Source organism: Desmodus rotundus, chromosome 10 (genome assembly GCF_022682495.2).
Source record: "Desmodus rotundus isolate HL8 chromosome 10, HLdesRot8A.1, whole genome shotgun sequence".
NCBI classification, from domain to species: Eukaryota; Metazoa; Chordata; class Mammalia; order Chiroptera; family Phyllostomidae; genus Desmodus; species Desmodus rotundus.
Window position 1 is genome coordinate 57,093,137 of NC_071396.1, and position 26,846 is coordinate 57,119,982.

At 42.3% G+C, this 26,846-nt stretch overlaps 1 protein-coding gene across 3 annotated transcripts; it reads left to right on the forward strand.

The window, feature by feature from the left end:
• The first annotated feature begins 336 nt into the window (after positions 1–336).
• Positions 337–26,846, forward strand: HMCES (5-hydroxymethylcytosine binding, ES cell specific). 3 transcript variants are annotated; one of them, XM_024580671.4, is made up of 7 exons: positions 337–407; positions 932–1,137; positions 10,968–11,111; positions 11,968–12,093; positions 21,305–21,486; positions 23,955–24,147; positions 26,073–26,846. In XM_024580671.4, the coding sequence occupies exons 2-7, from the start codon at positions 955–957 to the stop codon at positions 26,307–26,309; spliced, it is 1,065 nt and encodes a 354-aa protein (XP_024436439.1). In that variant the 5' UTR covers positions 337–407; positions 932–954; the 3' UTR covers positions 26,310–26,846. The 3 variants fall into 3 exon arrangements, with proteins under 3 accessions (XP_024436439.1, XP_024436440.1, XP_045043906.1); XM_024580672.3 differs by having other exon boundaries at positions 359–469; XM_045187971.3 differs by having other exon boundaries at positions 389–407; positions 1,018–1,137.

Consider the following 26,846-nt stretch of genomic DNA (forward strand, 5'->3'; position numbering starts at 1 on the left):
GCCCTACAGTTACCTAGTATCTCTGCCAGCGTCCCTGGAACGAGCCTTGTGGATTCTTCCCTAGCCCCATTCCTTCGCTTTGCTGTAGAAGGGCAGTTAACCCCGCGGGGGCGGGCAGACGAATATGGAGGAAAGTAGAGCTCCAAGAACCCTAGTATCGAGGAGTCCACAAAGGTAGCCCTGGTCCCCTGAGGCACTTAGAGAAGACAGATCCCGGAGACAACTTTCCCTAGTCGTAATGGGAGAGGGAAAAGAAGCCTGAACTGCGGGGCGTTGGGGACGTCAAGGGAGCCGCCCTCCACGTGGAGGTGGGGCTAGGCTACGTCGCTGGGGCGGGGCCAGGAGCGCCGCCCGCAGAGTAGGGTAGCGGGGACTGACGCTGCCTGCCGGCGGGGACGGAAAGAAAGGTGAGACCGCCAAGGTAGCCCGGCTGAGAGTGAGGAGATGTAGACTACTGGTGCTGGCCAAGGTGGGGGTGAGGCGACACGGGCGGCCGACTGGGGCCAGGGCTGAGGTGGGGGTTGAGGCGACTCGAGGCCGGTGGACGGCGAAGTGGGAAGGTGGGCTAGGGCCAATGGCGGGACCTTAGCCCTGGAGCGGAGGGCCCAGGTGACGCCAGCGGGCGGCCTTGGGGCCACTTTGATGCCGAGACTTGCTCCGGAGGTGGGGTGTTGTGGCCTGGGGATCCCTGGTACTGGAGAGCAGAGGAGCCACGATGGACAAGAAAACGGCTAAGTTTGGATACTACCCAGGGGTGGCATCTGGTTGCCATCATCAGGATTAGCTGGTGCTCGCTGGTATGAGGCTCTAATTAATCCCAGGAGGGGAGAGAAGGAAAGGGGAGCGAGGACGAGACAATATGGACAAAAAGAGTCATCCAGAGGAAGGAGCTAGTGGCTCAAACCTTCTCCTAATGTTTTGCAATCTAAAGGTTGTGAGAGACCGCGTTGGAGAATGTGTGGGCGAACATCCTGTCATTTACCTAGAGATGTTCTCACAAGAGCTTGTGCCTATCAGGATCGGCAGGGCCAGCAACGGCTTCCAGAGTGGAGACATCCTGACAAGTACTGCCCCTCTTACAACAACAGTCCTCAATCAAACAGCCCAGTGCTTCTGTCTCGACTGCACTTTGAGAAGGTAATCAATCACTTTATCTGCATGGCTCGTGGTGGTTTATCTACTTAGAAGTAGATAACCCTGAAACAGTGAACCTTAAACAATGCGGGAAGGGGAGGCTGGGTAGGGACGCTAATAATCCCCGCACCCCCCGTAAAAGTCTGAAAACCTACGTATAACAACTTTTGACTTTTCAAAAATTTTACTAATAGCCTGCAGTTGACCGAAAAACCCTTACCAATAACACAAACAGTAGATTAACATATATTTTGCATGTTGTACGTATTATAAACTGTATTTTTTACAATATAGTAAGCTAGAGAAAAGAAAATGTTACTAAGAAAATCACAAGGAAAGTACATTTACAATGTTTATTGAAAAAAAATCCGCATATAAATGGACCCATGCAGTTCAAACCCGTGTTATATTTGGTTTGGTGTGTATGCTCAGCCTCTGAGATACATTGAAAAACAGTCCTTATTTGTCCCCCAGTTGAGAACCACTCTGGGCCTCATTGGAATGAGTTTTATTGGTATCTTCTTATCTTGCAAGATAATTCAGTATTCTTCAGGCTCAATTTAAGTGCCTTCTTTATACAGACATTCTACCCATAATGCATGTCAAACTTATATGACCCTTGTATCTGAATACATTTTTTTAAGACAGCATCTTTCCAACCTCGGTGATCATCAGGGTCATTTGAGTACCTTTAAAAAAAGAAAAAGATTTCCATGTCCCTTACCAGTTGTGCTGAATCAGAATCTCTAGGCCTATGGCGGAATTAAGACTAGCTAGTCTAAAATACCTCTAATGTTTCTTGACCACTGAAGTTACTATTATTTCTGCTTGTGTTTTTAATCTTTCTATGTTTATCTTTTACTAAAGTTAGAAACAGATGTATTTCGTATGGTTGTCTGAAGTTTAATTGTTTTCATTGTGTTTATAGTATTTACCTACTGTAGGGTTGGAGTGACTAATAAATATAATAATGTTCTGGTTCTTTGCTTTATTTTTATTACAAGAATGCATGTGATAAAAATGTTTCACTTCAGATGTTAATAGTTTCTCCATATCTTTTTAAAAATTTATATATTACGTAAATATCCTTGATATATTTTTAAAAACATGGTTGTTTCCATGCTGGAATTCTATTCTTTTCGATCCATAATGCTTAAGTCACTTTATAAAGCTGATTATACCACAGCTACATACTCTTCAGAAGTCTTGTGATAATGTGATTGTCAAAGAAGACTCATTTCTACATTACAGGGCTCACATTATTTTGAAGTAAACAAACAAATAACATTGATCTTTTTGGTAAATGAAGTTATTTACATCAAATAGTTTATTCTTAAGCCATTTAAGACAGCTTTTTTTAAAATGAGAGGATAATCAAAATAAAGTTAATATCAAAGGGAACCTTGATTGGGAAAGGAAACAGTAAAACATGTTTCAAAAGAAGGTATAATTTGAAGTGAAAAGAGAGGAGTAAGTGCATGAAATATTCTCTTTTAGCCTTAGTTCTTTTCGTACCACCTCTTTAGAATTATACAATGAATGTTAGCTGGAAGAAAAATTTTTCCAACAGATGTAAAGGCAGAAGAGTAGAAAGACTGTTACTTGTCGTAGGTTGCCCAATCTGTGATGGATAGAGCTGGGACTGAGGTCCAAACCAGTGTTCCCACTCAAGTGGATGTTTCCCAGAACTAGGAATGGGGAAGGTGGAGCCCTTGGCAAGTATAGCCCTCCTTTTCTGTCAGGGGTATGAATTTGCTGATTGATGGGTGTTATGACTCTACATCTCTAATAAATTTTATTAAGATTGCTAGGATTTCATAGTTTTAATAAATAGTTGAGGTTTCATTTTTTCCTCAAACCTGTAAATTATAAAGCAAACTTAGACTTCCAGCCAAGATGGAGGCTTAGGTAGATATGCTTTGCTTCTTGCACAACCAAAAGAAGGGCAACAACCATTAAAAAAGAAAAAACAACCAGAACTGCTAGAAAATTGAGCTGTATGGCAGTCTGACAACCAAGGAGTTAAAGAAGAAACATTCATCCAGACTGGTAGGAGGGATGGCGATAAGCAGCTGGGGCAGAGAGGATGTGCAGCAAGGCAGTGGCTAGCTGACCGGGTGGGCGAGGCAGTGACTGGCAGAGCAGGCGGTCCCACATTCGTGTGCAGATAAACTGGGAGGGACAACTGGGGAGTGAGACAGATCACACAACGCAAGGTTCCAAATAAAGCCTCAAAACATCTGGCTGTAAAAACCTGTGGAGGTTGCAGCAGTGCGAGAAACTCCCAGTCTCAGAGGAGAGTCCATTGTAGGGACCCACAGGGTCCTAGAATGTACACAAACCCATCCACCCAGGAATCAGCACCAGAGGGGCCCAGTTTGCTTATGGGTAGCAGGGGAAGTGACTGAAAGCGGGAAGAGAGCTAAGCAGGTAGCATTATTCCCTCTCTGACCACTCCCCCATATACAGTGCTACAACAAAGCAAAGTGGGTTGCCCCGCTCTGGAGTATACCTAAGGCTCTGCCCCTTACACTGTAACAGGTGCACAGAGAAAAAGAAATATGGCCCAAATGAAATAACAGATCAAAACTCCAGAAAAAGAACTAAGCGACAAGGAGATAGCCAACCTGTCAGAAACAGAGTTCAAAACACCAGTAATCAGGATGCACGCAGAAATGGTTGAGTATGGTCGCAAAATAGAGGAAGAAATGAAGGCTATACAAAGTGAAATAGAGAAAAATATACAGAAAACCAACATTGACAGGAAGGAAACCGGGACTCAAATCAATGATTTGGAATGGAAGAAAGAAATAAACATTCAACAGGAAAAGAGTGAGGAAATAAGAATTCAAAAAAATTAGGAGAGGCTTAGGAATCTCCAGGACAACTTTAAACATCGCAACATCCGAATCATAAGGGTGCCAGAAGGAGAAGAGGATGAACAAGAAATTGAAAACTTATTTGAACAAATAATGAAGGAAAACTTCCCTAATCTGGTGAAGGAAATAGACATGGAAGTCCAGGAAGCTCATAGAGTCCCAAAGAATTTGGACCCAAGGAGGAACACACCAAGGCACATCATAATTAAATAGCCAAAGACTAAAGATAAGGAGAGAATCGTAAAAGCAGTAAAAGAAAAGGGAACAGTTTCCTACAAAGGAGTTCCCATAAGACTGTGAGCTGATTTCTCAAAAGGAACCTTGTGAGAAAGAAGGGGCTGGAAAGAAGTATTCAAAGTCCTGAAAGGCAAGGACCTACATCCAAGATTATTCTATCCAGCAAAGCTATCATTTAGAACGGAAGGGCAGGTAAAGTGCTTTACTCAGATAAAGTCAAGTTAAAGAAGTTCATCATCACCAAGCCCTTATTATGTGAAATGTTAAAGGGACTTATCTAAGAAAAAGGAGAAGATCAAAACTATGAACAGCAAAAATGACAACAAACTCACAACTATCAACAACTGAACCTAAAAAACTAAATCTAAACAACTAGAACAGGAACAGAATCACAGAAAGGGAAATCAAATGGAGGCTTATCAGCAGGGAGGGGGGAGGGGGAGAATGGGGAAAAGGTGCAGGGAATAAGAAGCATAAATGGTAGGTACAAAATCGACAGAGGGAGGTTAAGAATAGTATAGGAAATGGAGAAGCCAAGGAACTTGTATGTGTTATATAAGTTAACATTACAAATGTTAAAAAAAACTTATATTACAAAGAACATGAACTGGGCTGGGCAGGGGTGAATGCTAGTAAGAGGGGGCTGAAGGGCTGATGGAGCTAAAGAGGAGGGAAAAAAATGGGTAATAGCATAATCAATAAAATATACTAAAAAAAATGAAGCAAAATTAGAACCACTTTCAGCAGTTCATTTAATCCATATCATCAACGGCCAGCACATATGTATAGATTGCAACATTTACATTTGAAACCACTGGTTTGCAAATCACTTCCTTTTTCATTTATCTACCCCAGAGCTACCAGCTCTTCTGGTCACAGTTCAAAAAGATAGAGGAAAAGATGACTAATATTGAGCAATATTTTCAGTATTGTGGCTTTGCAGCCACTTTTTATTGATTGTTCCCAGTAGAGGGCAGCCTCACATTTAGGTTTCATTTACAGTTGTCCAGTGAGCACGTTAAAGTTAAAGATAATCACTGGAATTTGTAAGAGTAGGATTTTTCAACCTCACCACTATTGACATTTTGTGTGGGATAATTCTTTGCCGTGGGAAGCTGCCCTGTGCATTGTAACATGTTTATCAGTATCACTGGCCTCTACCCACTAGATGCCAGTAGCATTGTCCTGGTCATAATAATCAAAAACATCTCCTGATATTGCCAAATATACCCACTAGGTTTGCACACCACCCCTTCCCACCTGCCCCAGGTTTTGATTGTGATAGTGGTGGGATGGGTGGGTGTCAGAATTGCCCCTTTTTGAGAACCTTAGATGTAAAAGTATTGTCCTGTAAATTTCTGATGAGAGAGCATTTAGTTGGCATGCATACACACACACACATATCTTTTATTCTAATCTATGCTTTGGGCAAGGGTCCCTTCTGCTTAGAAAGCACATTTGATTCTGGAAGAGAGGGTTAGGGTTAGGGCCTAAGGCTCCGTGTTTTCACACATTTGTTCTTCTTCCTCCTATCCCTGATGAGATTAACACTTGGATTTATGTCCTTTTACATTTCTTCCAGGGTTGTCTTTTTCTTAGTTATCCTGAACACATATTACCGTAATTTTTTTTCTTTTGGCATACAGTTGTCAATCCAAAGTCACTGGTATCAATTCAACTCCAACAGGAATCCCCAACTTGGGGTGTAGTAAAGAAGGAAATTTTATTCAGGGCAAACAGCCCAACTATGACACAGCACAGCTGTGAGAACACAGGCCGCTCTCCAAGTAGACAGCTCTGCTCTTCACTTGTCTGCTCTGCTTCGCTACAGCAAGATATCTTCAGTGTTTCTTTGGTGTGTCAGCTCTCAGGAAGAGTAACACAGTCTTCAGTCTTCTGTGGAAAAGAAAAGTGGCTCTCAGAGCCAGAGGGGAGCTAACTTATGTAGACAGAAATTCCTGCCCCTGGTCCCTGATTGATCTGTCCTCATGCAAATGAGAATTCCAAATTCTCTCATTTTTGGTCCAAAAGCCACTGTCCTGACTGGTCAGAATGGAGCTGCTCTGGTTGGTGGGTGAAGAAGCTGATGGGATATAGCTGCACAGCTCTGTTTGGATAGGAAAAGCCTCAGTCTTATTGGTTGAAATAAGATCCCAGGAATTCATTTATAAGGGCTGGCTCAGAAGGCAGGAACACAGTGCCAGCAAGCAGTTCTGTGCAGGAAGCAGGCAGCTTAGTGCAGGCTTCTCTCTGAAGTGAAATTGGTATGAGAGTCCCCTGTATAGACATGGCTGGTAGGCTCAGTGTTTTAAATTTGACCCCATTTAGCCATCCGGAGCCCTTCTTAGTTAGTATCTTCTTTCTCAGGGTCCACACATACCTAGGCTGCCTGTCTTTAAAAATGAAACACACACACAGTTGATCCTCATTTATAGATTGTTTTTGCAAATTTGCCTACTTGCTAAATATATTTGTAACCCCCCAAATAATATTCCTGTTCATTCATGGACAATACAGGTGGTGAATATTTGAGTCACCTGATATACACATTCCCAGCTGAGACTGAGTTAGACAAAGCTCTTAAAAAACAAACCAAAAAAAAAAAAAAAAAAGGAAGTTCTACCTTCTCGTTTTGGCTGTTATGTTATAAACGAGTATCCTTTTTGCAATCTATTTAGTGTTACTTTTTTGCATTAGTTATTTCACTGTTTAAAATTGCCCCCCCCCCCCGCGAAAAAAAAAAAAAAAGCTGTTCTCAAGCATAGCCCTGAAGTGCTTGCTGACTGGTATTCTCAAGTGTAAGAAGCTTATATATAATATGCCTTATAGAGAAAATACATGTGTTAGATAATCTTCATTCCAGTATGATTTACTGTGCTGTTAGTCATGAATTCAACATTAATGAATCAACAATATATATAAAATAGTGTCTTTAAACAGAAATACAAGTAAAACAAGGTGACATATTAATCAGTTGATGAAAATATTGTCACTGTAGGCTCATGGGAAACTAGTCCTGTATTTCCTCTATTTCCCCTAAGAGCAAAAGTTCAGTATTCGCTAATTCATTGTTTGCAGCACCATTGTAGAACCTGTCGTGAATAATGAGAATGTACTGTGTGTTGTATTATACGTTTGTAGAAAGGGGATTGACTAAAATGGGCAAGATTTTGAAAGAAACAGGACAGGATCTTACCAAGAGCAACAAAAGAGAAGACCTTCTGAGACATCACTACTGATGATTCCTTTCTTTTCTCATTCTACTTTTTCCTTTCTAAGTACTTTTTCTTGGACTCTGCTTTTTCCTTCATTTCTCCTTTTCTCTGTTTGTATCCCCCAGGTTAAATTCTGTGTTTGATTTACTCCCTAAGAAACTTTATACTAATGGCTTTACCAGCTACCTTTATAATTCTAAAAATACTAAACTACAATTTGTATCCATATTCCATGCCACGCATGTTTTTTAAACAAAACTTTATTTGTAGTAGTTTTCAAGTATGTTTACAACAGCACACTCTTCAAGAGGAAGTTACATCCTTCCAGCACAAAGGTTGAATCACCCCTGCATGCACCCTAGGCCTGAGAGGTTCTTCTGGGATGGGGAGAATTTAGGAGAGGGACAGATTTAGGGTTGAATAGGGGCTCCCCAATTTTCTCTTAAGAGAGAAAAAAAGCACATTTAGGGGGAAGAGGTGATAGACAACTGATAAGCAGAAGAAAAGCAGAAGAGTGCCCAGAATTGGGGGAAGGAAGCCATGCCACACATTTTAATGACTCTGCAAGGTAGGTATTATTCACTCTATTTTGACAGAAAAGGAAAGTTGAGGATCCAGGAAGTTGAAACTAGTCCAAGTAGTTTCATAAGTAGCAGTGAAGGGCTTTTTGAAGCAGGGTCTTACAAAGGCCTTATTTTTTCCTCTATACCAGAGGTTGGCAAACTACAGCCCTCAGACCAAATCTGACCCACTGCCTGTTTTTTGTAAATAAAGTTTTCTTAGAATACAACCACACTCATTCATTTGGTCTTTGGCTGCTTTCACACTATAAGTGGTGGCAGAGTTCATTTGCTTGAGTCATTGCAGCAGACACTATACGGACTCACAAAGCCAAAAATATTTACTATCTGGCCCATTACAGATGAGGTGTGGTGACCAATTCTCTCTACGATGCTGCCTGTCTCCTAAGCTTTAAATCCACACACTTTTGGACATAGTAAACAGCTCTAATTTGGATTTTATTCTAGTCACTTAAAATAACATTTATTATGTTCATTATGAGGAATTAAGACAAAGCATTACAGATATGATTTGTCTCTTCCCTGAAGTCTGGGGTCTCAGCCAAAAAGACTTGGCATCTGGGGCTAGAATCATCTAGAGCAGGAATCAGAAAACTAGGGCCATCTGACCATTTTTGTAAATGAAATTTTATGGACTACAGCAATATCCCTTTATTTATCTATTGTCTCTATATGCCTTGTCCCTATAATAGCAGTTATAGTTGCAACAGAGACTGTTTGGCCTGCACAGTACTTAATATCTGGCCTTTTATAGAAAAGTTTGCCAATATCTGATCTAGAGGCTTCTTAAGTCACTTAACTGGCAGTTGATGTTAGCTCTTAACTTGGGCTGTTGACCAGAGTACCTACATGTGGCTTCTCCACACAGCCTGAGCTTTTTTATGCTATGGCAATCTTAGGTTGGTTGGATTTCTTACCTGGCAGCTCAGAGTTTTAAAAGTAATAGCTGAGCAAATAAGGAGGAAGCTGAAAAACCTTTTCTGACCTAGCCTTAGAAATCAGTGTCACTTTGCCACATTCTGCAAATCACATAGACCCCAGCTCTCATGGGGAAAATGGTAACGATTTATTGACCATTTCCTTAAACTGCCACAATCTTGCCTCTATTATCCAAAAGTCAAAACATAATCTTTCCCCAAATCAAATCCTTCTTCAGATTTTTTGTTCAATAGTGCCATCCTTATTTCAGTCTTCTGGGCCTGAAAACTTAATCATCCCTGTTTTCTTTTTACGATTGCACCACAATTTTATTTTTTCTATCTTTTGGATGTCTTTTTTTTTTTAAGATTTTATTTATTTATTTTTAGAGAGAGGATGCAGGGGGAGAAAGAGAGGGAGAGAAACATCGATATGTGGTTGCCTCTTGCACACCCCCAACTGGGGACCTGGCCTGCAACCCAGGCATGTGCCCTGACTGGGATTGGATCGGCGACCCTCTGGTTTACAGGCCGGCACTCAGTCCACTGAGCCACACCAGCCAGGGCTGAATGTCTCTTATTCTCACTACTGTAACCAAAGCTACCGCATCCTTGTCACCAGATCCCTGAACTACCGTAGTAGCGCCCCAAATGCACTCTCCACTACTGGTTTCTTCCAAACCATAGTGTACTGTGTCATGCAGAATAGTCTGTGCAGTTTAATCTGTAGATATCATCAAATTCTCAAGGGACAAATGCCAACAATAAAGTTTAACAACCATGTGTTGGGTGACCCTAAGACAACCTCCATGTTTGGAGATTCATTAGAAGGACTCAACATATAAGGAATATAGTGGCTAAGCTTTATTATAGTGAAAGGATACACAAGAGAATCAGGAAGGGGAAAAGATACAAGTAGAAATCTGGAAAACTTTGTGTACATGCTTCCTTATCTTCTCTTCTTGTGAAGGGACAAACTAAGTACATTGCTTCTCCAGCAATGAAAAATATGTGTGCAGTTTTTCTGCCCAGGGGAAAGCCATTAGAAACTTAGGGCCCCAGGTTTTTATTGGGGGCTGGTTACATAAGCACTCTGCTTAGCAATAACTAAAATTCCAGAATCCCAGAAGGAAAGAGGGTGTTCAGCATAAGCCTCATTTTTTGTACAAAGTAGTCACAGTAAACCATTCTTATCAGTTAAGGGAAAGATGGGAACACTCGAAATCTTATTTCCTAGATGCTAACTGAAAGCCAGTCTTATAAGCAGGCCCTCCTAAAAATAGTATCCTTACACTTGCTTTTGTACACAAAACCACTTCCTGCATATTCTTGATATGGCTTCTTATATCAGTTCATATCTGGTCTTTCTTCCCACCTCTTCTCTGTCTCAGTCCTGTACAGTTTATGGGATCCATTCAAGAACCATCTTATCCTACCCCTGCCACTTTTGCCCCTTCTTAGGAGCTAATACTTATCCATTCCATCCCTCACAGACCACCATCCACAGAACTTCTATGACACTCACTATATACCACTTATATGGCCCTTAGCCTACTATTTTTATGTCTATGTGGGCTCACATGTTACAGTGTAAGCCCATTGAGGCTAAGCATTCTTCCACATGTCCCCATATCCCATAATCACAGCTTGTACCTCATTGTAGTCAGCTTGTCTATAATATGTGTCTCTTGAGAGCTGGTACCACGTAAAGTGCAGAGCCTAGCTCTATGTCGCTCCCTTAGTAGGCACCAATTAAATGTTTGCAGGAACAAAACCTCTTTGTATCCCCTACTCTACCCAAGCAGAATATGAGTAGTGTTCTAATAAATATGATTGCTAAAGAACACAAGTTACATAGTGATAAGTCACTAAACTTGTGTTCAAGTAGAATCCTTCCCTTTCAATAATCTATTTTTTGTATTTGATAGTAATGTAATATATGTGCTGTATTTGGTTTTTTAAGTTTCATTATGATCTCACTGGATCTTAACCTTTTTCTGACAGGGTGCAGACTCATCTGAGCGTGTCATTACTCCCATGCGTTGGGGCTTGGTCCCATCTTGGTTCAAAGAAGGTGATCCTTCCAAACTGCAGTTCAACACTAGCAACTGTCGTAGTGATACTATAATGGAGAAACCATCCTTCAAGGTAGGTAGCTTATGTAGGGCAAAGACCTATTCTGTTCTTTTTTCAAACAGAGCTTTTAGTGCCTTACATACCTGAAAAATAAAATAAAGCTCTCTTTGGAACTTACCTTAGAGTCCCAAAGTGTGTTTCTTTTTGTTCGTGTTGAGTGCTGTTTTATTTATTACTGTGTAACAAACCATGCCAAGATTTAATGGTTTAAAAGAAATCAACTATTTATATTATATCATTTCTTATATTCTGTGGGTTAACTGGTCTCAAGTGGACAGTTTTCACTTGGAAGTTCTTGTGTAGTTATAATCAGATGACAGCTGGGGCTGAATGTCTAAGATGGCTTCTTTACCCACATGTCTGATACCCCTGCTGGGATGGGTAGAGCAATGGGAATCCTTTCCACATGCCTGGCTGTGGTTGTCAGGGTAGTAGGCCTTTTTACATGGCATGTGGCTTTCCCAAAGCACATGATCCAAGACAGCAGGGCAGAAGCTGCAAGGCTTTGTGACCTAGCCTTGGAAGTTGTATAGCATCACTTGTACAGTATTCTATTGGCCCAGCCCTAAATCAGTGTGGGAGGAAACTACATGGGATGTGAATACTTGGATGCATGGCTAATTGGGGAGCCAACTTTGGAGACTAGCTACAACAAGTGCCTATTTGTTAGAGAGCTATTACTGTTGCATACATTATTTAATCTTTTCAACATCTGTTTGAGTGGTGACTTTCTACATATGGAAAGTGAGGTACAGAGAAATTAAATAACTGCTCCAAGGTTACACATTGGTAGACTTAAGATTTTCACTCAAGTCCATGAAACATGATTCTATCACTAAGACCATATCTTGCTCACATTTTCCCTCAGGTGCCTCTGGGAAAAGGGAGACGCTGTGTTGTTTTAGCAGATGGATTCTATGAGTGGCAGCGATGTCAGAGAACAAGCCAGAGGCAGCCATACTTCATCTACTTCCCCCAAATAGAAACGGAAAAGGTATCATCATCAGCACTCACAATAAACATTTAGAAAGGTACAGAGAAACTAATCCAAAGAAGGGCATTTTTTTCTTCCTTCATGGATTTTTTTAAAAGATTTTATTTATTTATTTATTTATTTGTTTATTTATTTATTTATTTTTAGAGAGGGGAAGGGGGAGAGAGAGGGAAAGAAACATCAGTGTGTCAGAGAAACATCTTTTGGTTGCTTCTCTCACACGCCACCCACCCCCACATACACACACACAGGACCTGGCCCACAACTGAGGCATGGGCCTTGACTGGGAATTGAATCAGCGACCTTTCAGTTCACAGGCCTGTGCTCAATCAATTGAGCTGCACCAGCCAGGGCTAGATTTTTTTTTTAAATACTGGTAATAGCTTTATTGAGATATAACTTATCTTTTTAAAGTATGCAAGTGAGTGATTTTTTAAAAATATATTTATTGATTATGCTATTACAGTTGTCCCATTTCCCCCCCACACTCCACTCCATCCTGCCCACCCCCTCCCTCCCACGTTCCCCACCTATAGTTCATGTCCATGGGTCATACTTATAAGTTCTTTGGCTTCTACATTTCCTACACTATTCTTACCCTCCCCCTGTCTATTTTCCACCTATCATCTATGCTACTTATTCTCTGTACCTTTCCCCCCCTCTCCCCCTCCCACTCCCCTACTGAAAACCCTCCATGTGATCTCCATTTCTGTGGTTCTGTTCCTGTTCTAGTTGTCTGCCCAGTTTCCTCTTGTTTTTGTTTTAGGTGTGGTTGTTAATAACTGTGAGTTTGCTGTCATTTTTACTGATCATATTTTTTATCTTCTTTTTCTTAGGTAACTCCCTTTAACATTTCATACAATAAGGGCTTGGTGATGATGTACTTCTTTAACTTGGCCTTATCTGAGAAGCACTTTATCTTCCCTTCCATTCTAAATGATAGCTTTGCTGGATACAGTAATCTTGGATGTAGGTCCTTGCGTTTAATCTTGGGTAATGCAATTATGATGTGCCTTGGAGTGTTCCTCCTTGGGTCCAGCTGCTTTGGGACTCTCTGAGCTTCCTGGACTTCCTGGAAGTCTATTTCCTTTGCCAGATCGGGGAAGTTCTCCTTCATTATTTGTTCAAATAAGTTTTCAATTTTTTGTTCTTCCTCTTCTCCTTCTGGCACCCCTAGAATTCGGATGTTGGAACGTTTCAAGATGTCCTGGAGGTTCCTAAGCCTCTCCTCATTTTTCCAAATTCTTGTTGCTTCATTCTTTTCTGGTTGGATGTTTCTTTCTTCCTTCTGGTCCACACCGTTGATTTGAGTTCCAGTTTCCTTCGCATCACTATTGGTTCCCTGTACATTTTCCTCTGTTTCTCTTGGCATAGGCTTCATTTTTTCATCTGGTTTTTGAACAGATTCAACCAATTCTGTGAGCATCTTGATAACCAGTGTTTTGAACTGTGCATCCGATAGGTTGGCTATCTCTTCCTCGCTTAGTTGTATTTTTTCTGGAGCTTTGAAGTGTTCTGTCATTTGGGCCATTTTTTTTTTTTTTTTGTCTTGGTGCGTCTGTTACTTTAAGGGGCCTTAGGTGTTCCCGGGGCGGGGTAAGGCTGGTAGCTGTGCTGTGATGCTGTATGTGGGGGAGGGGCCGAGAGGGAGCAATGGCGCCTGCCTCACTCTCCTCCTGATTTCAATCCCTCACTCCAATACCCACAATCAAACTGGGCTCCTCTGGTGCTGGTTCCCGAGTGGGTGGGCTTGTGCACACTCTAGGCCCCTGTGGGTATCTCCAGCGACCTCTCCTGTGAGGCTGGGAGTCTCTCCTGCTGCTGCCCCAACCCCCACGGGCGTTTTCAATCAGAGGTTTGAGGCTTTATTTCCGGGAGCTGGAGCCCTGGGTTGCACGGTCTGCTTCACTCTCCCGCCGTTCATCCGGTTTATCTATGTGCGAATGTGGGGCCACGGGGTGCTACCCACCGCTCTGCCTGCCCCGTTCTCCTACACTCTGAGTCCGGCCCTCTCGGTTTATCCTCGTGAATGTGGGGCCACAGGGTTTGCTAGTGCTTGGACTGCCTGCACCGTTTGTCCCACACTCCTCCAGTCTCGGTCCAGCTACAGCCACGAGAGTCCTCTCCACCCAGGTGCCCGTCTCCGCCCCTCCTACCGGTCTGGATGAACGTATATTTTTTTATTTCCTTGGTGCCAGACGTCCTTGCCGTTTTATTCTCCGTCAGTTCTGGTTGTGCGAGGAGGCGCAGTGTGTCCACCTACGCCGCCATCTTGGTTCTCCGTCAGTGATTTTTTTTAATCTGTCAACAGTTACTTTATTTTTTCCCCCAAACTTTATTTTTTAATATATTTTATTGATTATGCTATTACACCTGTCCCATTTTCCCTCCTTAATTCCCCTCAGCCCTGCACACCACCTCCGACCCACATTCCATTCCCCCTCATTAGTTCTTGTCCATGGGTCATACATATAAGTTATTTGGCTTCTCATTTTCCTATACCATTCTTAACCTCCCCCTGTCTATTTTCTTTTTCTTTTTTTAATTATTTCATTGTTGTGCAAGTAAAGTTGTCTGCACTTACTCCCCACGTCTTCCCCCCACCCCAGCCATCCCCACCTCCCTCCCCTGATTCCACCTCCACTTGGTTTTGTCCATGTGTCCTTTATTGATGTTCCTGAAAACCCTCCCGACTTTTCCTCCCATTATCCATTCCCACCTCCCCTCTGGTTACTGTCAGGTTGTTCTTAATTTCAATGTCTTTGGTTATATTTTCTTGCTTTTTTTCTTTTGTTGATTAGGTTCCAGTTAAAGGTGAGATCATATGGTATTTGTCCCTCACCACCTGGCTTATTTCACTTAGCATAATGCTCTCCAGTTCCATCCACACTGTCACAGAGGATAGGACCTCCTTCTTTCTTTCTGCTGCGTAATATTCCATTTGTAAATGTACCATAGTTTTTTTTATCCATTCATTTACTGATGGGTACTTGGGTTGCTTCCAGCACTTGGCCATTGTAAATTGTGCTATGAACTTTGGGGTACATAAGTTCTTAGGATTGGTGTTTCAGGGATCTTTGGATAAAATCGCAGCAGTGGAATTGCCAGGTCAAAAAGCAGTTCCATTTTTAATTTTCTGAGGAAATTCCATACTGTTTTCCACAGTGGCTGCACCAGTCTGTATTCCCACCAACAGTGCACTAGGGTTTCCTTTACTCCATAACATCGCCAGTACTATTGTTTGTTGATTTGTTTACAATGCCCATTCTCACCGGTGTGAAGTGGTATCTCATTGTGGTTTTACTTTGCATCTCTCTGATGGCTAGCGATACTGAACATCCTTTCATATGTTTCTGGGTCCTCTGTATGTCCTCCTTGGAGGAGTATCTGTTCAAGTCCTTTGCCCATTTTTTAAATGGGTTGTTTGTCTTCCTGGAGTGGAGTTGTGTGAGGTCTTTGTATATTTTGGAGATGAAGCCGTTGTCCAAGGTATCAGTGGCAAATACGTTTTCCCATACAGTTGGTTCTCTTTTCATGTTAATGCTGTTTTCTTTAGCCACACAGAAGCTTTTTATTTTGATGAAGTCCCATTTGTTTATTCTTTCCTTTATATCCCTTGCTCTAGGGGACATATCTATAAAGATATTGCTGCGTGGAATGTCTGAGATTTTCCTGCCTATGTTTTTCCTATAGGACTTTTATGATGTCACGAATTATATTCAGGTCTCTTATTCACCTTGAATTTATTTTTGTGTATGGTGTAAGTTGGTGATCGAGTTTCATTTTTTTGCATGTAGCTGTCCAGGTCTCCCAACACCATTTGTTGAAGAGGCTATTTTTATTCCATTTTATGCTCCTGCCCACTTTGTCAAATATTAATTGACCACAGAGACTTGGGTTTATTTCTGGGCTCTCTATTCTATTCCATTGGTCTGTGTGTCTGTTCTTATGCCAGGACCAGGCTATTTTGATTACAGTGGCCTTGTAATACAGTTTGATATCAGGTATTGTGATCCCTCCTACTTTGTCCTTCTTCCCCCTGTCTATTTTCTACCTAACATTTATGCTACTTCTTCCCTGTACCTTTCCCCCCATTCTTCCCCACCCCCCTCTCCACTGGTAACCCTCCATGTGATGTCCATTTCTGTGATTCTATTCATTTTCTAGTTGTTTGCTTTGTTTTTGTTTTTGTTTAGGTTCAGTTTTTAATACCTGTGAGTTCGTTGTCATTTTGCTGTTCATATTTTTATGTTCTTTTTTTTAGATAAGTCCCTTTAACATTTCACATAATAAGGGCTTGGTGATGATGAACTCCTTTTACTTGACCTTATCAGGGTAAAGCACTTTACCTGCCATTCCATTCTAAATGATAGCTTTGCTGGATAATCTTGTATGTAGGTCCTTGCCTTTTATGATTTGAATACTTCTTTCTAGCCCCTTCTTGCTCACAAGGTTTTGTTTGAGAAATCAGCTGAGAGTCTTACAAGAATTCCTTTGTAGGTAACTATCTCCTTTTCTCTTGCTGCTCTTAAGATTCCCTCCTTTTCTTTAATCTTGGATAATATAATTATGATATGCCTTGGTGTGTACTTCCTTGGGTCCAACTTCTTTGGGACTCTTTGAGCTTGCTGGACTTCCTGGAAGTCTTTTCCTTCACCATATTAGGGAGGTTCTCCTTCATTATTTTTTTCAAATAAGCTTTCAATTTCTTCCTCTGCCTCTCCTCATTCTTTTGAATTCTTCTTTCTTTATTCTGTTCGGTTGAATGTTTATTTCTTCCTTCTGGTCCAAACCATTGAGTTTAGTCCCGGTTTCCTTCCTGTCACTGTTGGTTCCCTGTACATTTTCCTTTATTTCACTTTTCATAGCCTCACTTTTTCCTCTACTTTGCGACCATACTCAACCATTTCTGTGAGCATCCTGATTACCAGTGTTTTGAACTGTTCATCTGATAGGGTTGGCTATCTCTTTGTTGCTTAGTTGTATTTTTTTTTATGGAGCTTTGATCTGTTCTTTATTTTGGGCCATTTATCTTGGCGTGCCTTTTACGTAGTAAGGGGTGGAGCCTTAGGTATTCACCAGGGTGGGGCTACCACATCACTGCACTATGGCACTGTACGTGGGGAAAGGGGTCCGAGAGGGAACAATGGTGTTTGTTCTGTTCTCCGCTGCTACCCACAAGCAAATTGGGCCCTTCTGGTGCTGATTCCCAGGTGGGTGCTTTTGTGTCTGTTCTAGAATTCTGTGTGTCTCTCCAGCAAACTCTCCGTGAGTCTGGGAGTTTCTCCCACCACTGCAATGCCCTCAGGTTTTTTCAGTCAGAGGTTTTGAGGCTTTATTTCCCCATGCTGGAACCCTGGGTTGCATGGTCTATCTCGTTCCCCAGTTGTCCTCCCGGTTTATCCACAGGCAAATGTGGGACCACCCACTCTGCTGGCCACCACCTTACCCACTCCTCCAGCTGCCTCCTTGCCCCATGTCCTCTCCACTCCAGCTCCCCATCTCCACCCCTCCTACTGGCCTGGATGAATGTTTCTTCTTGAACTCCTTGGTGTCAGAGTTCCATACAGTTCAATTTTCTGTCAGTTCTGGTTGTTTTTTGTTTTAAAATTTGTTGTTGTCCTTCTTTTGGTTGTGAGAGGAGGCACAGTGTATCTACCTATGCCTGCATCTTTGGCTGGAAGTCCCAGTTTTACTTTTAAAAAAACTGTTTTACTAGCTGCTCTGTAATTACATTTTAAATTACTATCTCCTTTTAAATAATATACAGCCCTGGCTGGTGTGGCTCAGTGGATTGAGCACTGGCCTGAGAACCAAAGGGTCGCCAGTTCGATTCCCAGTCAGGGCACATGCCTGGGTTGCGGGCCCGGCCCCCAGTGTGGGGCGCATGAGAGGCAGCCATACATGGGTGTTTCTCTCCTTTGCTTTCTCCCTTCCTTCCCCTCTCTAAAAAATAAATAAAATCTTAAAAAAATAATAATAATATACAGCTTCTTGTATGGTATAAGGACTTAACAACACTGTATTCCCAATTCCTCCACCTCTTGGTATATTATCATACATCTTACTTCTTCATATGCTTTAAATTCACAATATATTGCTACTGTTTTAGACAGTCAATTATATTTTAGAGTGATAAAAAAGAGAAATTTTACATTTACCTTCATTTTAGCCATTTCCATTGATCTTCACTTCTTTGTGTGTATTCAGGGTTCTTTCTATCTGGTATCATATTCCTTCTGCCTAACAAATTTCTTTTTAATATTTTGTGTAGTGCATGTCTGCTGGTAATGGATTCTATTCTTTTGTCAAAAAAACAAGTTTTTCATTTTTTTAATAATCATGATTTTCTTTGGTGAGATATAATTCATATACCTTAAAATTTACCCTTTAAAAGTGTATAGTGGTTTTAGTTTATTCAAAATACTGGGCAACCATTATCACTATCTTAACTTCAGAACATTATCATCACCCCCTGAAAAACCCATTCCCATTATTAGTCACTCCTTGGACCCAGCACCTGGCAACCAGTGTCTGCATTTTTTTAGAGATTTTATTTAAAAAAAAAAAAAGATTGTATTTATTTATATTTAGAGAGAGGGTAAGAAGAAAGAAAAAGAGGGAGAGGAACATTTATGTGTGAGAGAAACACCTATTGGTTGCCTCGTGCACACACCCAACTGGGGACCTGGCCCGCAACCCAGGCATGTGCCCTGACCAAGAATCTAACCAGTGACCTTTCGGTTCGCTGGATGACACCCAGCCTACTGAGCCTCACCAGTCAGGGAACACTATCTGCATTTTTGATAGGTATTTTCACTGTGTTTAGAATTTAGGGTTATCAGTTTGGGGGGTTTTCTTTCAGTACTTTAAAAAAGTACTTAATTGTTTCTGGCTTTCATTGTTTCTTTTGAGAAGCCTACTGTAATTTTTGTAGTTTTTGTGGGGGGGTTTCTGTTTGTAATGTGTACTTCCATCACAACTTCATTCCCCAATGCTTTTAAGATATATTTTTAAAGATTTCCTCTTTGGTTTTCAGCAATTTAAATATGACATGTGTAGGGTGTGTGCGTGTATGTGTTTGGCATGTTCTCTGAGCTTCTTGGAGTCTTTCATAATTTTTGGAAAATTAGTCATTCAAATATTTCTTTGTCACATTTTTTTTCTTTTTCTGGGATTCTAAGTACACATGTGTTAGACAATTTGATATTGTTCATAGTTTTTGGATGTTCTCTTCTGTGTGCTTCATTAATTTTACTCCATGTTTTAGTCTGGAATTTTTATTGACCTGTGATTCTTTCTAATTTTGCCCAAATTCTTTAACTGTTCATGCATGTAGTCTACATTTTCTATAAGAGCCTTTAACATATCAATTAACTTTAAATTCCCTGATATTTTCAGCATTTGGAAATATAATCTCTTGAGCCTGATTCTGTTTGTTTCTTTATCTCTTGGCAGTTGATTGGTTGTTGTTTTGTTTGTTTTCAATTTAGCTTTTTTTAATGTGTGTTGTAATTTTTGATTGATTGCCATAGTATGTAGCACAGAGACTGAGATAAATAATATTTATGCCTGGAAATGGATACACTTATCCTTCTATTAGTCCATTAAGATGTGAGACTGAGTGGATCTTGTCAGCTGAACTGGATTTGGATTTTGTTTTTATGATTACCTTTGTGCACCACTGGTTTTAAATTTCTCTGGTGTCACCTTGCATTTATAGTAAGGGTTGATTTTTCCAGAGGGTTTTCCTCAGTTGCTCTGCTCCCTTCAGCTGCAGTATTTCTTTTGATCTTGTGCCTTAGAGAGGATCTCCCCATGCTCTTGCCCCTTATCCAGAATTAGACTGCTGTTGCTTGTCACTTGGTGTCACCAATCTGAAGGGGGATGGAGAGTGATCTCTCGTCTTCGTTCAGCCTCAGTCTTAGGCAGAACTGTATCACTAGCTCTCATCCTTTCTGTGTGATCTTTCTCCTTCCCCAGGGGAATAGAAGTTCTTTTTGTTTTACTCTTCCCCAGCTTCAATGAGTCTTTATCTGTTTCTTGAGGGTGATAAGGTTTATTACCCTTCCCCTGACTCTTTAAGGCTTTTATTCCTTAGAGCAGGGGTGTCAAACTCATTTTCACTGGGGGCCACATCAGGTTGCTTTCAAAGGGCCCAATGTAATTTTAGGACTGTATAAATGTAACTACTCCTTAACAGTTAAGCAAGAGCTTGGCACTGCCGCCAGGTAGAAACAAGGTGGAAGGCCAAATTCAGCCCATGGGCCTTGTGGTTGCCACCTGTGCCTTAGAGGAACAGTGATCAGGTAAAGCTTCACGCCTTTCCTGAAGCAGGAGAGCTCCCTCCTCTAGGCATGCACCAGCAAAGAAGGCTTTCTCTAGTCTCCTGCCTTGCCCCCAGTCTTTCCTGAGAACAACTCGGAGGTCTGTGGAGAAGAGTCTACAAGCTGATGCAAATGCCCCTGATGTCTGTGGTTCCCAGGGATTCTATACTCTCAGGCTAGTCCACACTTTGCAATTAGGAATTTGATAATAATTTTATCTGAATTCTTATCTACTATATGAAGAACTTGCCTTCCTCATGTTGCCACTGGTAAGCCAGTGCTTGTGTCTGATCTCCCTGTGGAGGCCCCTGTCCTTGCATGAAGTTCAGGCTAATTGGTTGCCCTGAGACCCCCGTTCTCTAATGAATTTAAGAAAAGTTATAATTTGATAGATAGCCTAGCTTTTTGTCTTATTAAGGTGGAGGTGACGCTCTTTCTAGCTTTCTGTATTCTAGGCCTTGAACTGAATCTCAAATGGCAAGTAGGAATTGGCATGATAAGAAAGGGTAGGAAGGACATTGTGGACAGGGTAATGTTGTTTCAGCAAGATAGTGGGAACAAAATTGCATGGTAGCTTCCTTGACAAACAGCAGGTTCAGATTAACATTGTAAGTGAAAGCTAGAATGATGGGCCAGATCATAGAAAGCCTGAATGCCTAATGAAGGTATTAAAGTGTATTCTGAAAGCAATGAAAGAGCCCTAAATCTATATATATAGCTTTGAATGGTATTTACCACCAACCCTCTTTCCTTTAAAAGGCAGTTAATAATCATGGACCATTACTTCTAAAATGATTGCAGTGCTCTTAAGTCTGTAGTAGTGCCCAACTTGCATGTAGAAGAAAGCTGCCAAGTGTCTTATTTGCCCCTGTATTTCCTTCCAGTCTGGCAGCATTGATGCTGCACACAGTCCTGAGGACTGGGAGAAAGTCTGGGACAACTGGAGGCCACTAACAATGGCCGGGATCTTTGACTGCTGGGAGCCACCAGAGGGAGGAGACTGCCTGTATTCCTACACTGTCATCACAGTGGATTCCTGCAAAGGCTTGAATGACATCCACCATAGGCAAGTCACACTTCTTATCCATGGGTCCAAAAGGATTCATGGAAGGGTTTGTTCTCTTTGCTTTTAGATAGGTTGCTTTTGGAATGTAAAGTTTCTGCGTGTACAAATTTAGACAGTTGGAAACTAAGAGAGTTGCTTTGCAAAATACAGTTAATAGTCAGTTTGCCTCCCTGTTCACCTAATCCAGTTGCTCCAAAGGTGTCCCTTGTGTGGGTTGTATGTGTTCTTTTATTATAGTTGGCCCTTCATGGCTGTTGGCACATCAGTGGGTAGAATTGACTCTCAAGCTGACTGGCTGAAGACTGTGACCACAGTAGATGAGCCCTTGCGGGGCACGGGGTGGGGAGTGCTGACCCTAGAGCAGGATGAACTTTAGCAGGGCTCTCGTGCCCAACAAGCTCGCCCTTTTGAGTGCTACTCTGGTGTTATCTGAGGCCAGCCACCAGGTGTGTTGGTTCTGGGGATTCTAGGGAGGGACTCTGATGCAGGCCAACATTAGCCACTGCCTGTGCCCAGCCTGGTAGGAGTTACAAAGTGATTTGCGTTTGGTAGCTGCCTACACTGGGCTTAAAGGATCCTAGATTAGTCATGCTGTGAACCCAGGCTAGTGGCCACTAGTGCCAAGGTTGGGATCGCTTTGCAAGAGGTACAGGGCACATCAAGACCAGCTTGTTTGGGGTTTATAGACTTTTTTTTTTTCTTTAAGATTTTTAGAGAGAGGGGAACAGAGGAAGAGAAAGATCAATGTGTGGTTGCCTCTCACACACACCCCCACTGGGGACCTGGCCTGCAACCCAGGCATGTGCCCTGACTGGGAATCAAACCAGTGACCCTTTGGTTCAAAGGCCAGCACTCAATCCACTGAGCCACACCAGCCAGGACAGGGGTATAGACTTGTGAGAGCTTTTAGGGAAGTCTACGGCACAGGTCAGGCCTGTGCATTGAGACAGGGTCTCGGAGAATCACCAGCGTGGGGCAACAGCAGTGTTATCCAAGTTAATAGAATCTTAGATTTGGCATCTGTCCAGCTATTTGAGATGAGGGCTCAATAAAGGAAAAATGTCACCTGCTGGCATTTTAGTCCCAGACATAGCTGCCCCTCCAGCCCTCTCCTTGAAGTCAGACAGTTCAGTTCCTCTCTGTATGTCCCTGGTGCTTTTGAATTGCTGTTCCTTCTCTTGAGCTTAGGGCGAGTGTTTATGAACAAGTGACTCTATGTGCAGGCCCTTTAAAAGGATGCCTGGGTCTACAGCAGGCAGTGCCTCATTTCACCTGCACTGAGTTCCTGCTGATTCTCATAACCAGCTGTTGTGGTGACTCCTCTTCCCAGCACTGCTTCACAAAGGCTGGGAAGCCATGTGTGGGCCTGGGACCCTTTGCTCCTCAGTGGGAACCTCCACAGTCAAGATATATCCCTCCCTATTCTTAACCACTACACATGAGTGTGTGGTCTGCTCATTTCTACCCCCGTTGCCATTCTTGAGGTGGCTTTATGTCCTTAGTTAGGGGAGTTATAGTGTTCAGGTAGTTCTCAAGAGTGGTTGTTCTAAATTTAGTTCCAGTTTTGTCGTGGTTGTGAAAGGAGATGAGCATAATGTTTACCTACTTCCTGTAAAATATTTTTTAAGTATGTTCAATTGTTTGAAGTGAGAATAATGATTAAAATAGATCTATGCATTTGTCTCCTAAAATCAACCACTCACCAATGAAGTGTGTACGATGCTCTGCATTGGCCTAGGACAGGGGTGTCAAACTCATCTTCACCAGGGGCCACATCAGCCTTAAGGTTGCCTTCAAAGGGCCAAATGTAATTTTAGGACTGTATACACGTAACGACTCCTTAACAGTTAAGTGAGATCTTGGCACTGCCTCCAGGTAGAAACAAGGTGCCGGGCAGTATAAAACAAGGTGGAGGGCAGGATTCGGCCCACAGGCCTTGTGTTTGCCACCTGTGGCCTAGGACATAAAACTGGAAGCCAAACAAAGGATCTTTTTTTAACATCTTCCTGGGTACCAGGAGTCGTCTTACAGCCTCTTTGCTTTCAGAGGCATAGGTTCCTTTTGTTTATAATTGTGTGAATAACTCTTGCTTACTGTAAATCTGTTATAGGATATAAGGCTGGAGATTATTGTTGATAGACAAGTTTTCCAGCATCTATTTCTCCTTTAATTCTAGGCTGGTGCATCATAGAAAAGTCACCAGTTTTCTAATGTGTGCACCACTGGATCTACTCATAATTACTATTCACTGTCTTTGCCATAAAACTTTATAAATTGGCTCTCCTAGTGTTGAATTTTGTGCCCTGTTAAGTCAGGGAGCATATGGCAACAATCAGTGTGTGAGGCACAGAAGGAGGACAAGCTTCTCCTTGTGGTGATATGTGCTATCAACTGATTCAAGTCTGTCTCCTTTCTCTCCCTATCCTCACTCTGCCTCTTCTAACCAATGTCTTGGCCTCACTGGCTAGGATGCCTGCCATATTAGATGGAGAGGAAGCAGTCTCTAAATGGCTTGACTTTGGTAAGGTCTCAACTCAGGAAGCTCTGAAGTTAATCCACCCCACAGAGAACGTCATCTTCCATCCTGTCTCTCATGTGGTGAACAACTCCCGAAACAACACTCCTGAGTGTCTGATTCCTGTGGACTTACTGGTCAAAAAGGTAGGAGCCTGTAACTCTTGACAGTCCTCTTTGAGCTTTCTTCTGTCAGTTTAGCATTTTCTTTTAGGATATGGCCTTTTACAATCACAGCTTTCATTTAAACCACTCAAAACTCATATTCGTTTGTTATGGCAAGGGTGAGAAGAGCAGTGATTCAAATCTGGCTCTGCCCTGGCTGTTATGGCTCAGTTGGTTGGAGAATTGTCCAGTACACCCCTGTTCACCAAAAGGTCGTGGGTTCAATTCCCAGTCTGGGCACATACCTAGGTTGCAGGTTCATGCAGGAGACAGCCAGGCGATGTCTCTCTCTCTCTCCCCCCCTTCCTCTCTCTCTAAAATCAATAAAAAATATCCTTGGATGAGGATTAAAAAAAAAAAAAGCTGGCTGTAACTCAGAGTCCTCAGGAGAGCTCTTTCAAAACATAAATGCTAGACCCTATCTAGACATACTGAGTTGATCAGTATTCAGGAGTGAGCTTGGACTTTTCTATTGAGAAGCTCTTGGTAAGTCTGGTAATAAATCAAGTTTGGGGACTCCTAATCTAGAAGGTGACTGTGAGAAAAGCAAAGGAGCCCTTGACCATAATTGCATCTCTGCCTATGTTATTTTTTTTTCAAGATTTTATTTATTTATTTATTTTTAGAGAGGGGAAGGGAGGGAGAAAGAGAAGGAGAGAAACATCAGTGTGTGGTTGCCTCTCGCAGGCCCCCTTCTGGGGACCTGACTTACAACCCAGACATGTGCCCTCAGTGGGAATCAAAACAGCAATCCTTTGGTTCACAGGCCAGCACTCAATCCACTGGACCACAACAGCCAGGGCCAACTGTGTTATTTTTGATGTCTTCTCTCTGTACCTCTGCTTTCCCAACCACATGATGGAGAAGTTCCAATCCGTGTTCTGCTTCAGGACAATTCGAGAATGTTCCTGCCAAAAACTTTTAACTTCTTAGAATTGGTAAGGATCCTGAAGATGTATTTTGAAAGGAAGTTGATCAAGTGTTTGCATCTGCACTGGAGAGGGGAGCTCCAGAGCAAAACACTGGCCCCTACTGACATTCAGGGATAAACGTTTAGGAGTCACACTGTTTTTAGGTGGCATAGGGGGATCTGAAGTAGGACATGGCTCTGAGTATGCCAAGAACAGGCATCTTAGAATGCCTGAGCAGTGTTAAGGACGATGATTACAAGAACAGCTATCCCCCCACCCCTATTTTTCTTTAAGTTTTTTAAATTTTCACACCCATAGTCAGTGTCATCATTTTTTTTTGTCTCATTTCTCTGCAAACTTCTGCATCCCTGTTACTTTTTTTTTTATTAGATATCTCTAAAAATCATTCATTGTACACTACACACTGCCCCCACTGCAGCCATGGTCTTTACCTCAACAGAATTTATGTTCTGGAGTGGTGGCATTATGTGAATTCAGAACCCTTAGTTTAGGGTGGGGCTGCAGGTAAGAGAAGCAAAAGAGAAGTGCCAGGCAAGAAGAGGCTGTACAGAGGGGCTGACTGCATGGTAGGGAAATAGCCTATTCAACCTTAGGCTGAATCCCTAATTATGGAGGCTGTTTGAAGCCATATCTCCCCAGCTTCATTTCCTAACTCTCTGCCTGGTCACTAAGTTACATTCTTTTCCCTGAGAATGCTTCATTAGCTGCATGTTTGAATGCCTGTCAGTGCTCTTCTCTGAATGGCCCCCACATACCTCCGTGAAGCTTTCTTTAAGAGCTACTCCCTACCGTTTATACCCCCCTTGGAGCACACTCAGTTGCTGCTTTCTTCCCTCTCCTGACTAGTGAGCCCTAACTGGCCCTCAGTAACATTTTCTAACAGGGAAAGAGGCATCAGTACCTTGTGCCCCTTGGAGTTGTCCTTTTCCCAAAAGCTTAAGCTGAATGGGCTGAGCTTTTTTGTCTTTTTCCTAGGAGCTGAAGGCAAGTGGCAGCAGCCAGAAGATGTTGCAGTGGCTGGCCACAAAGTCACCCAAAAAGGAAAACCCCAAAACATCCCAAAAGGCAGAATCAGACGTGCCCCAATGGTCCAGCCAGCTCCTGCAGAAGAGCCCATTCCCCACCAAGAGAGGCAGAGCTAGACTCCTGGAACAATGGCTGAAGAAGGAGAAAGAGGAGGAACCAGTGGCCAAGAGGCCTCACAGCCAGTAATGCAGGGCTTTGAGAGACCAAGGTCATGGTTTGCTGCACTGAATACTATTGCTGATGACAGATTCTTGCATTGTGTGTGTGAATTTGCTTTGGGAGGAGGTAGCATGGTGTTAGTTAACAGCTGTGGGTTTGTGGGGGAGTGGCTTTCCTGGCTGTGACCAGGAACCCACAATGGGGCAGCCTGGGAAGGGGAAGGTCCACGTCCATCAACTCACAGGGGTTCATTATGCCTACAGTCTTCTGTTGGTAGTACTGGTTGGAGCGTTCCCTCAAAGCCTGACCCTGCTGGCAGTTCTTAGCACCAACCTTACCTGGTGCTGCTAGTAAAAGGCCATTTTCTACTCAGCCTTTGGACTCTTTCTGTCTTTTGGAATTAAGTTCTTAACACGTATTTTTTTTCTGATTAAATTATATTTGATAAACTGTCTATATTTCAGAAAATGCTATTGGTGGGGGTAATTTGGGATCTTACTATTTTGGGCTTTCTGTGGCCAAAACTGCCTTTTTGGAAACAATAAAAAAGACTAGGTGGAGGGT

What these genes read in the sequence shown, in the direction of transcription:
- HMCES (XM_024580671.4), top strand. Translation starts at nt 955, where the DNA reads ATGTGTGGGCGAACATCCTGTCATTTACCTAGAGATGTTCTCACAAGA. An exon ending in TGGAGAAACCATCCTTCAAG is followed by an intron (nt 11,112 to 11,967) that starts GTAGGTAGCTTA and finishes ATTTTCCCTCAG; the next exon opens with GTGCCTCTGGGAAAAGGGAG. An exon ending in CCCAAATAGAAACGGAAAAG is followed by an intron (nt 12,094 to 21,304) that starts GTATCATCATCA and finishes ATTTCCTTCCAG; the next exon opens with TCTGGCAGCATTGATGCTGC.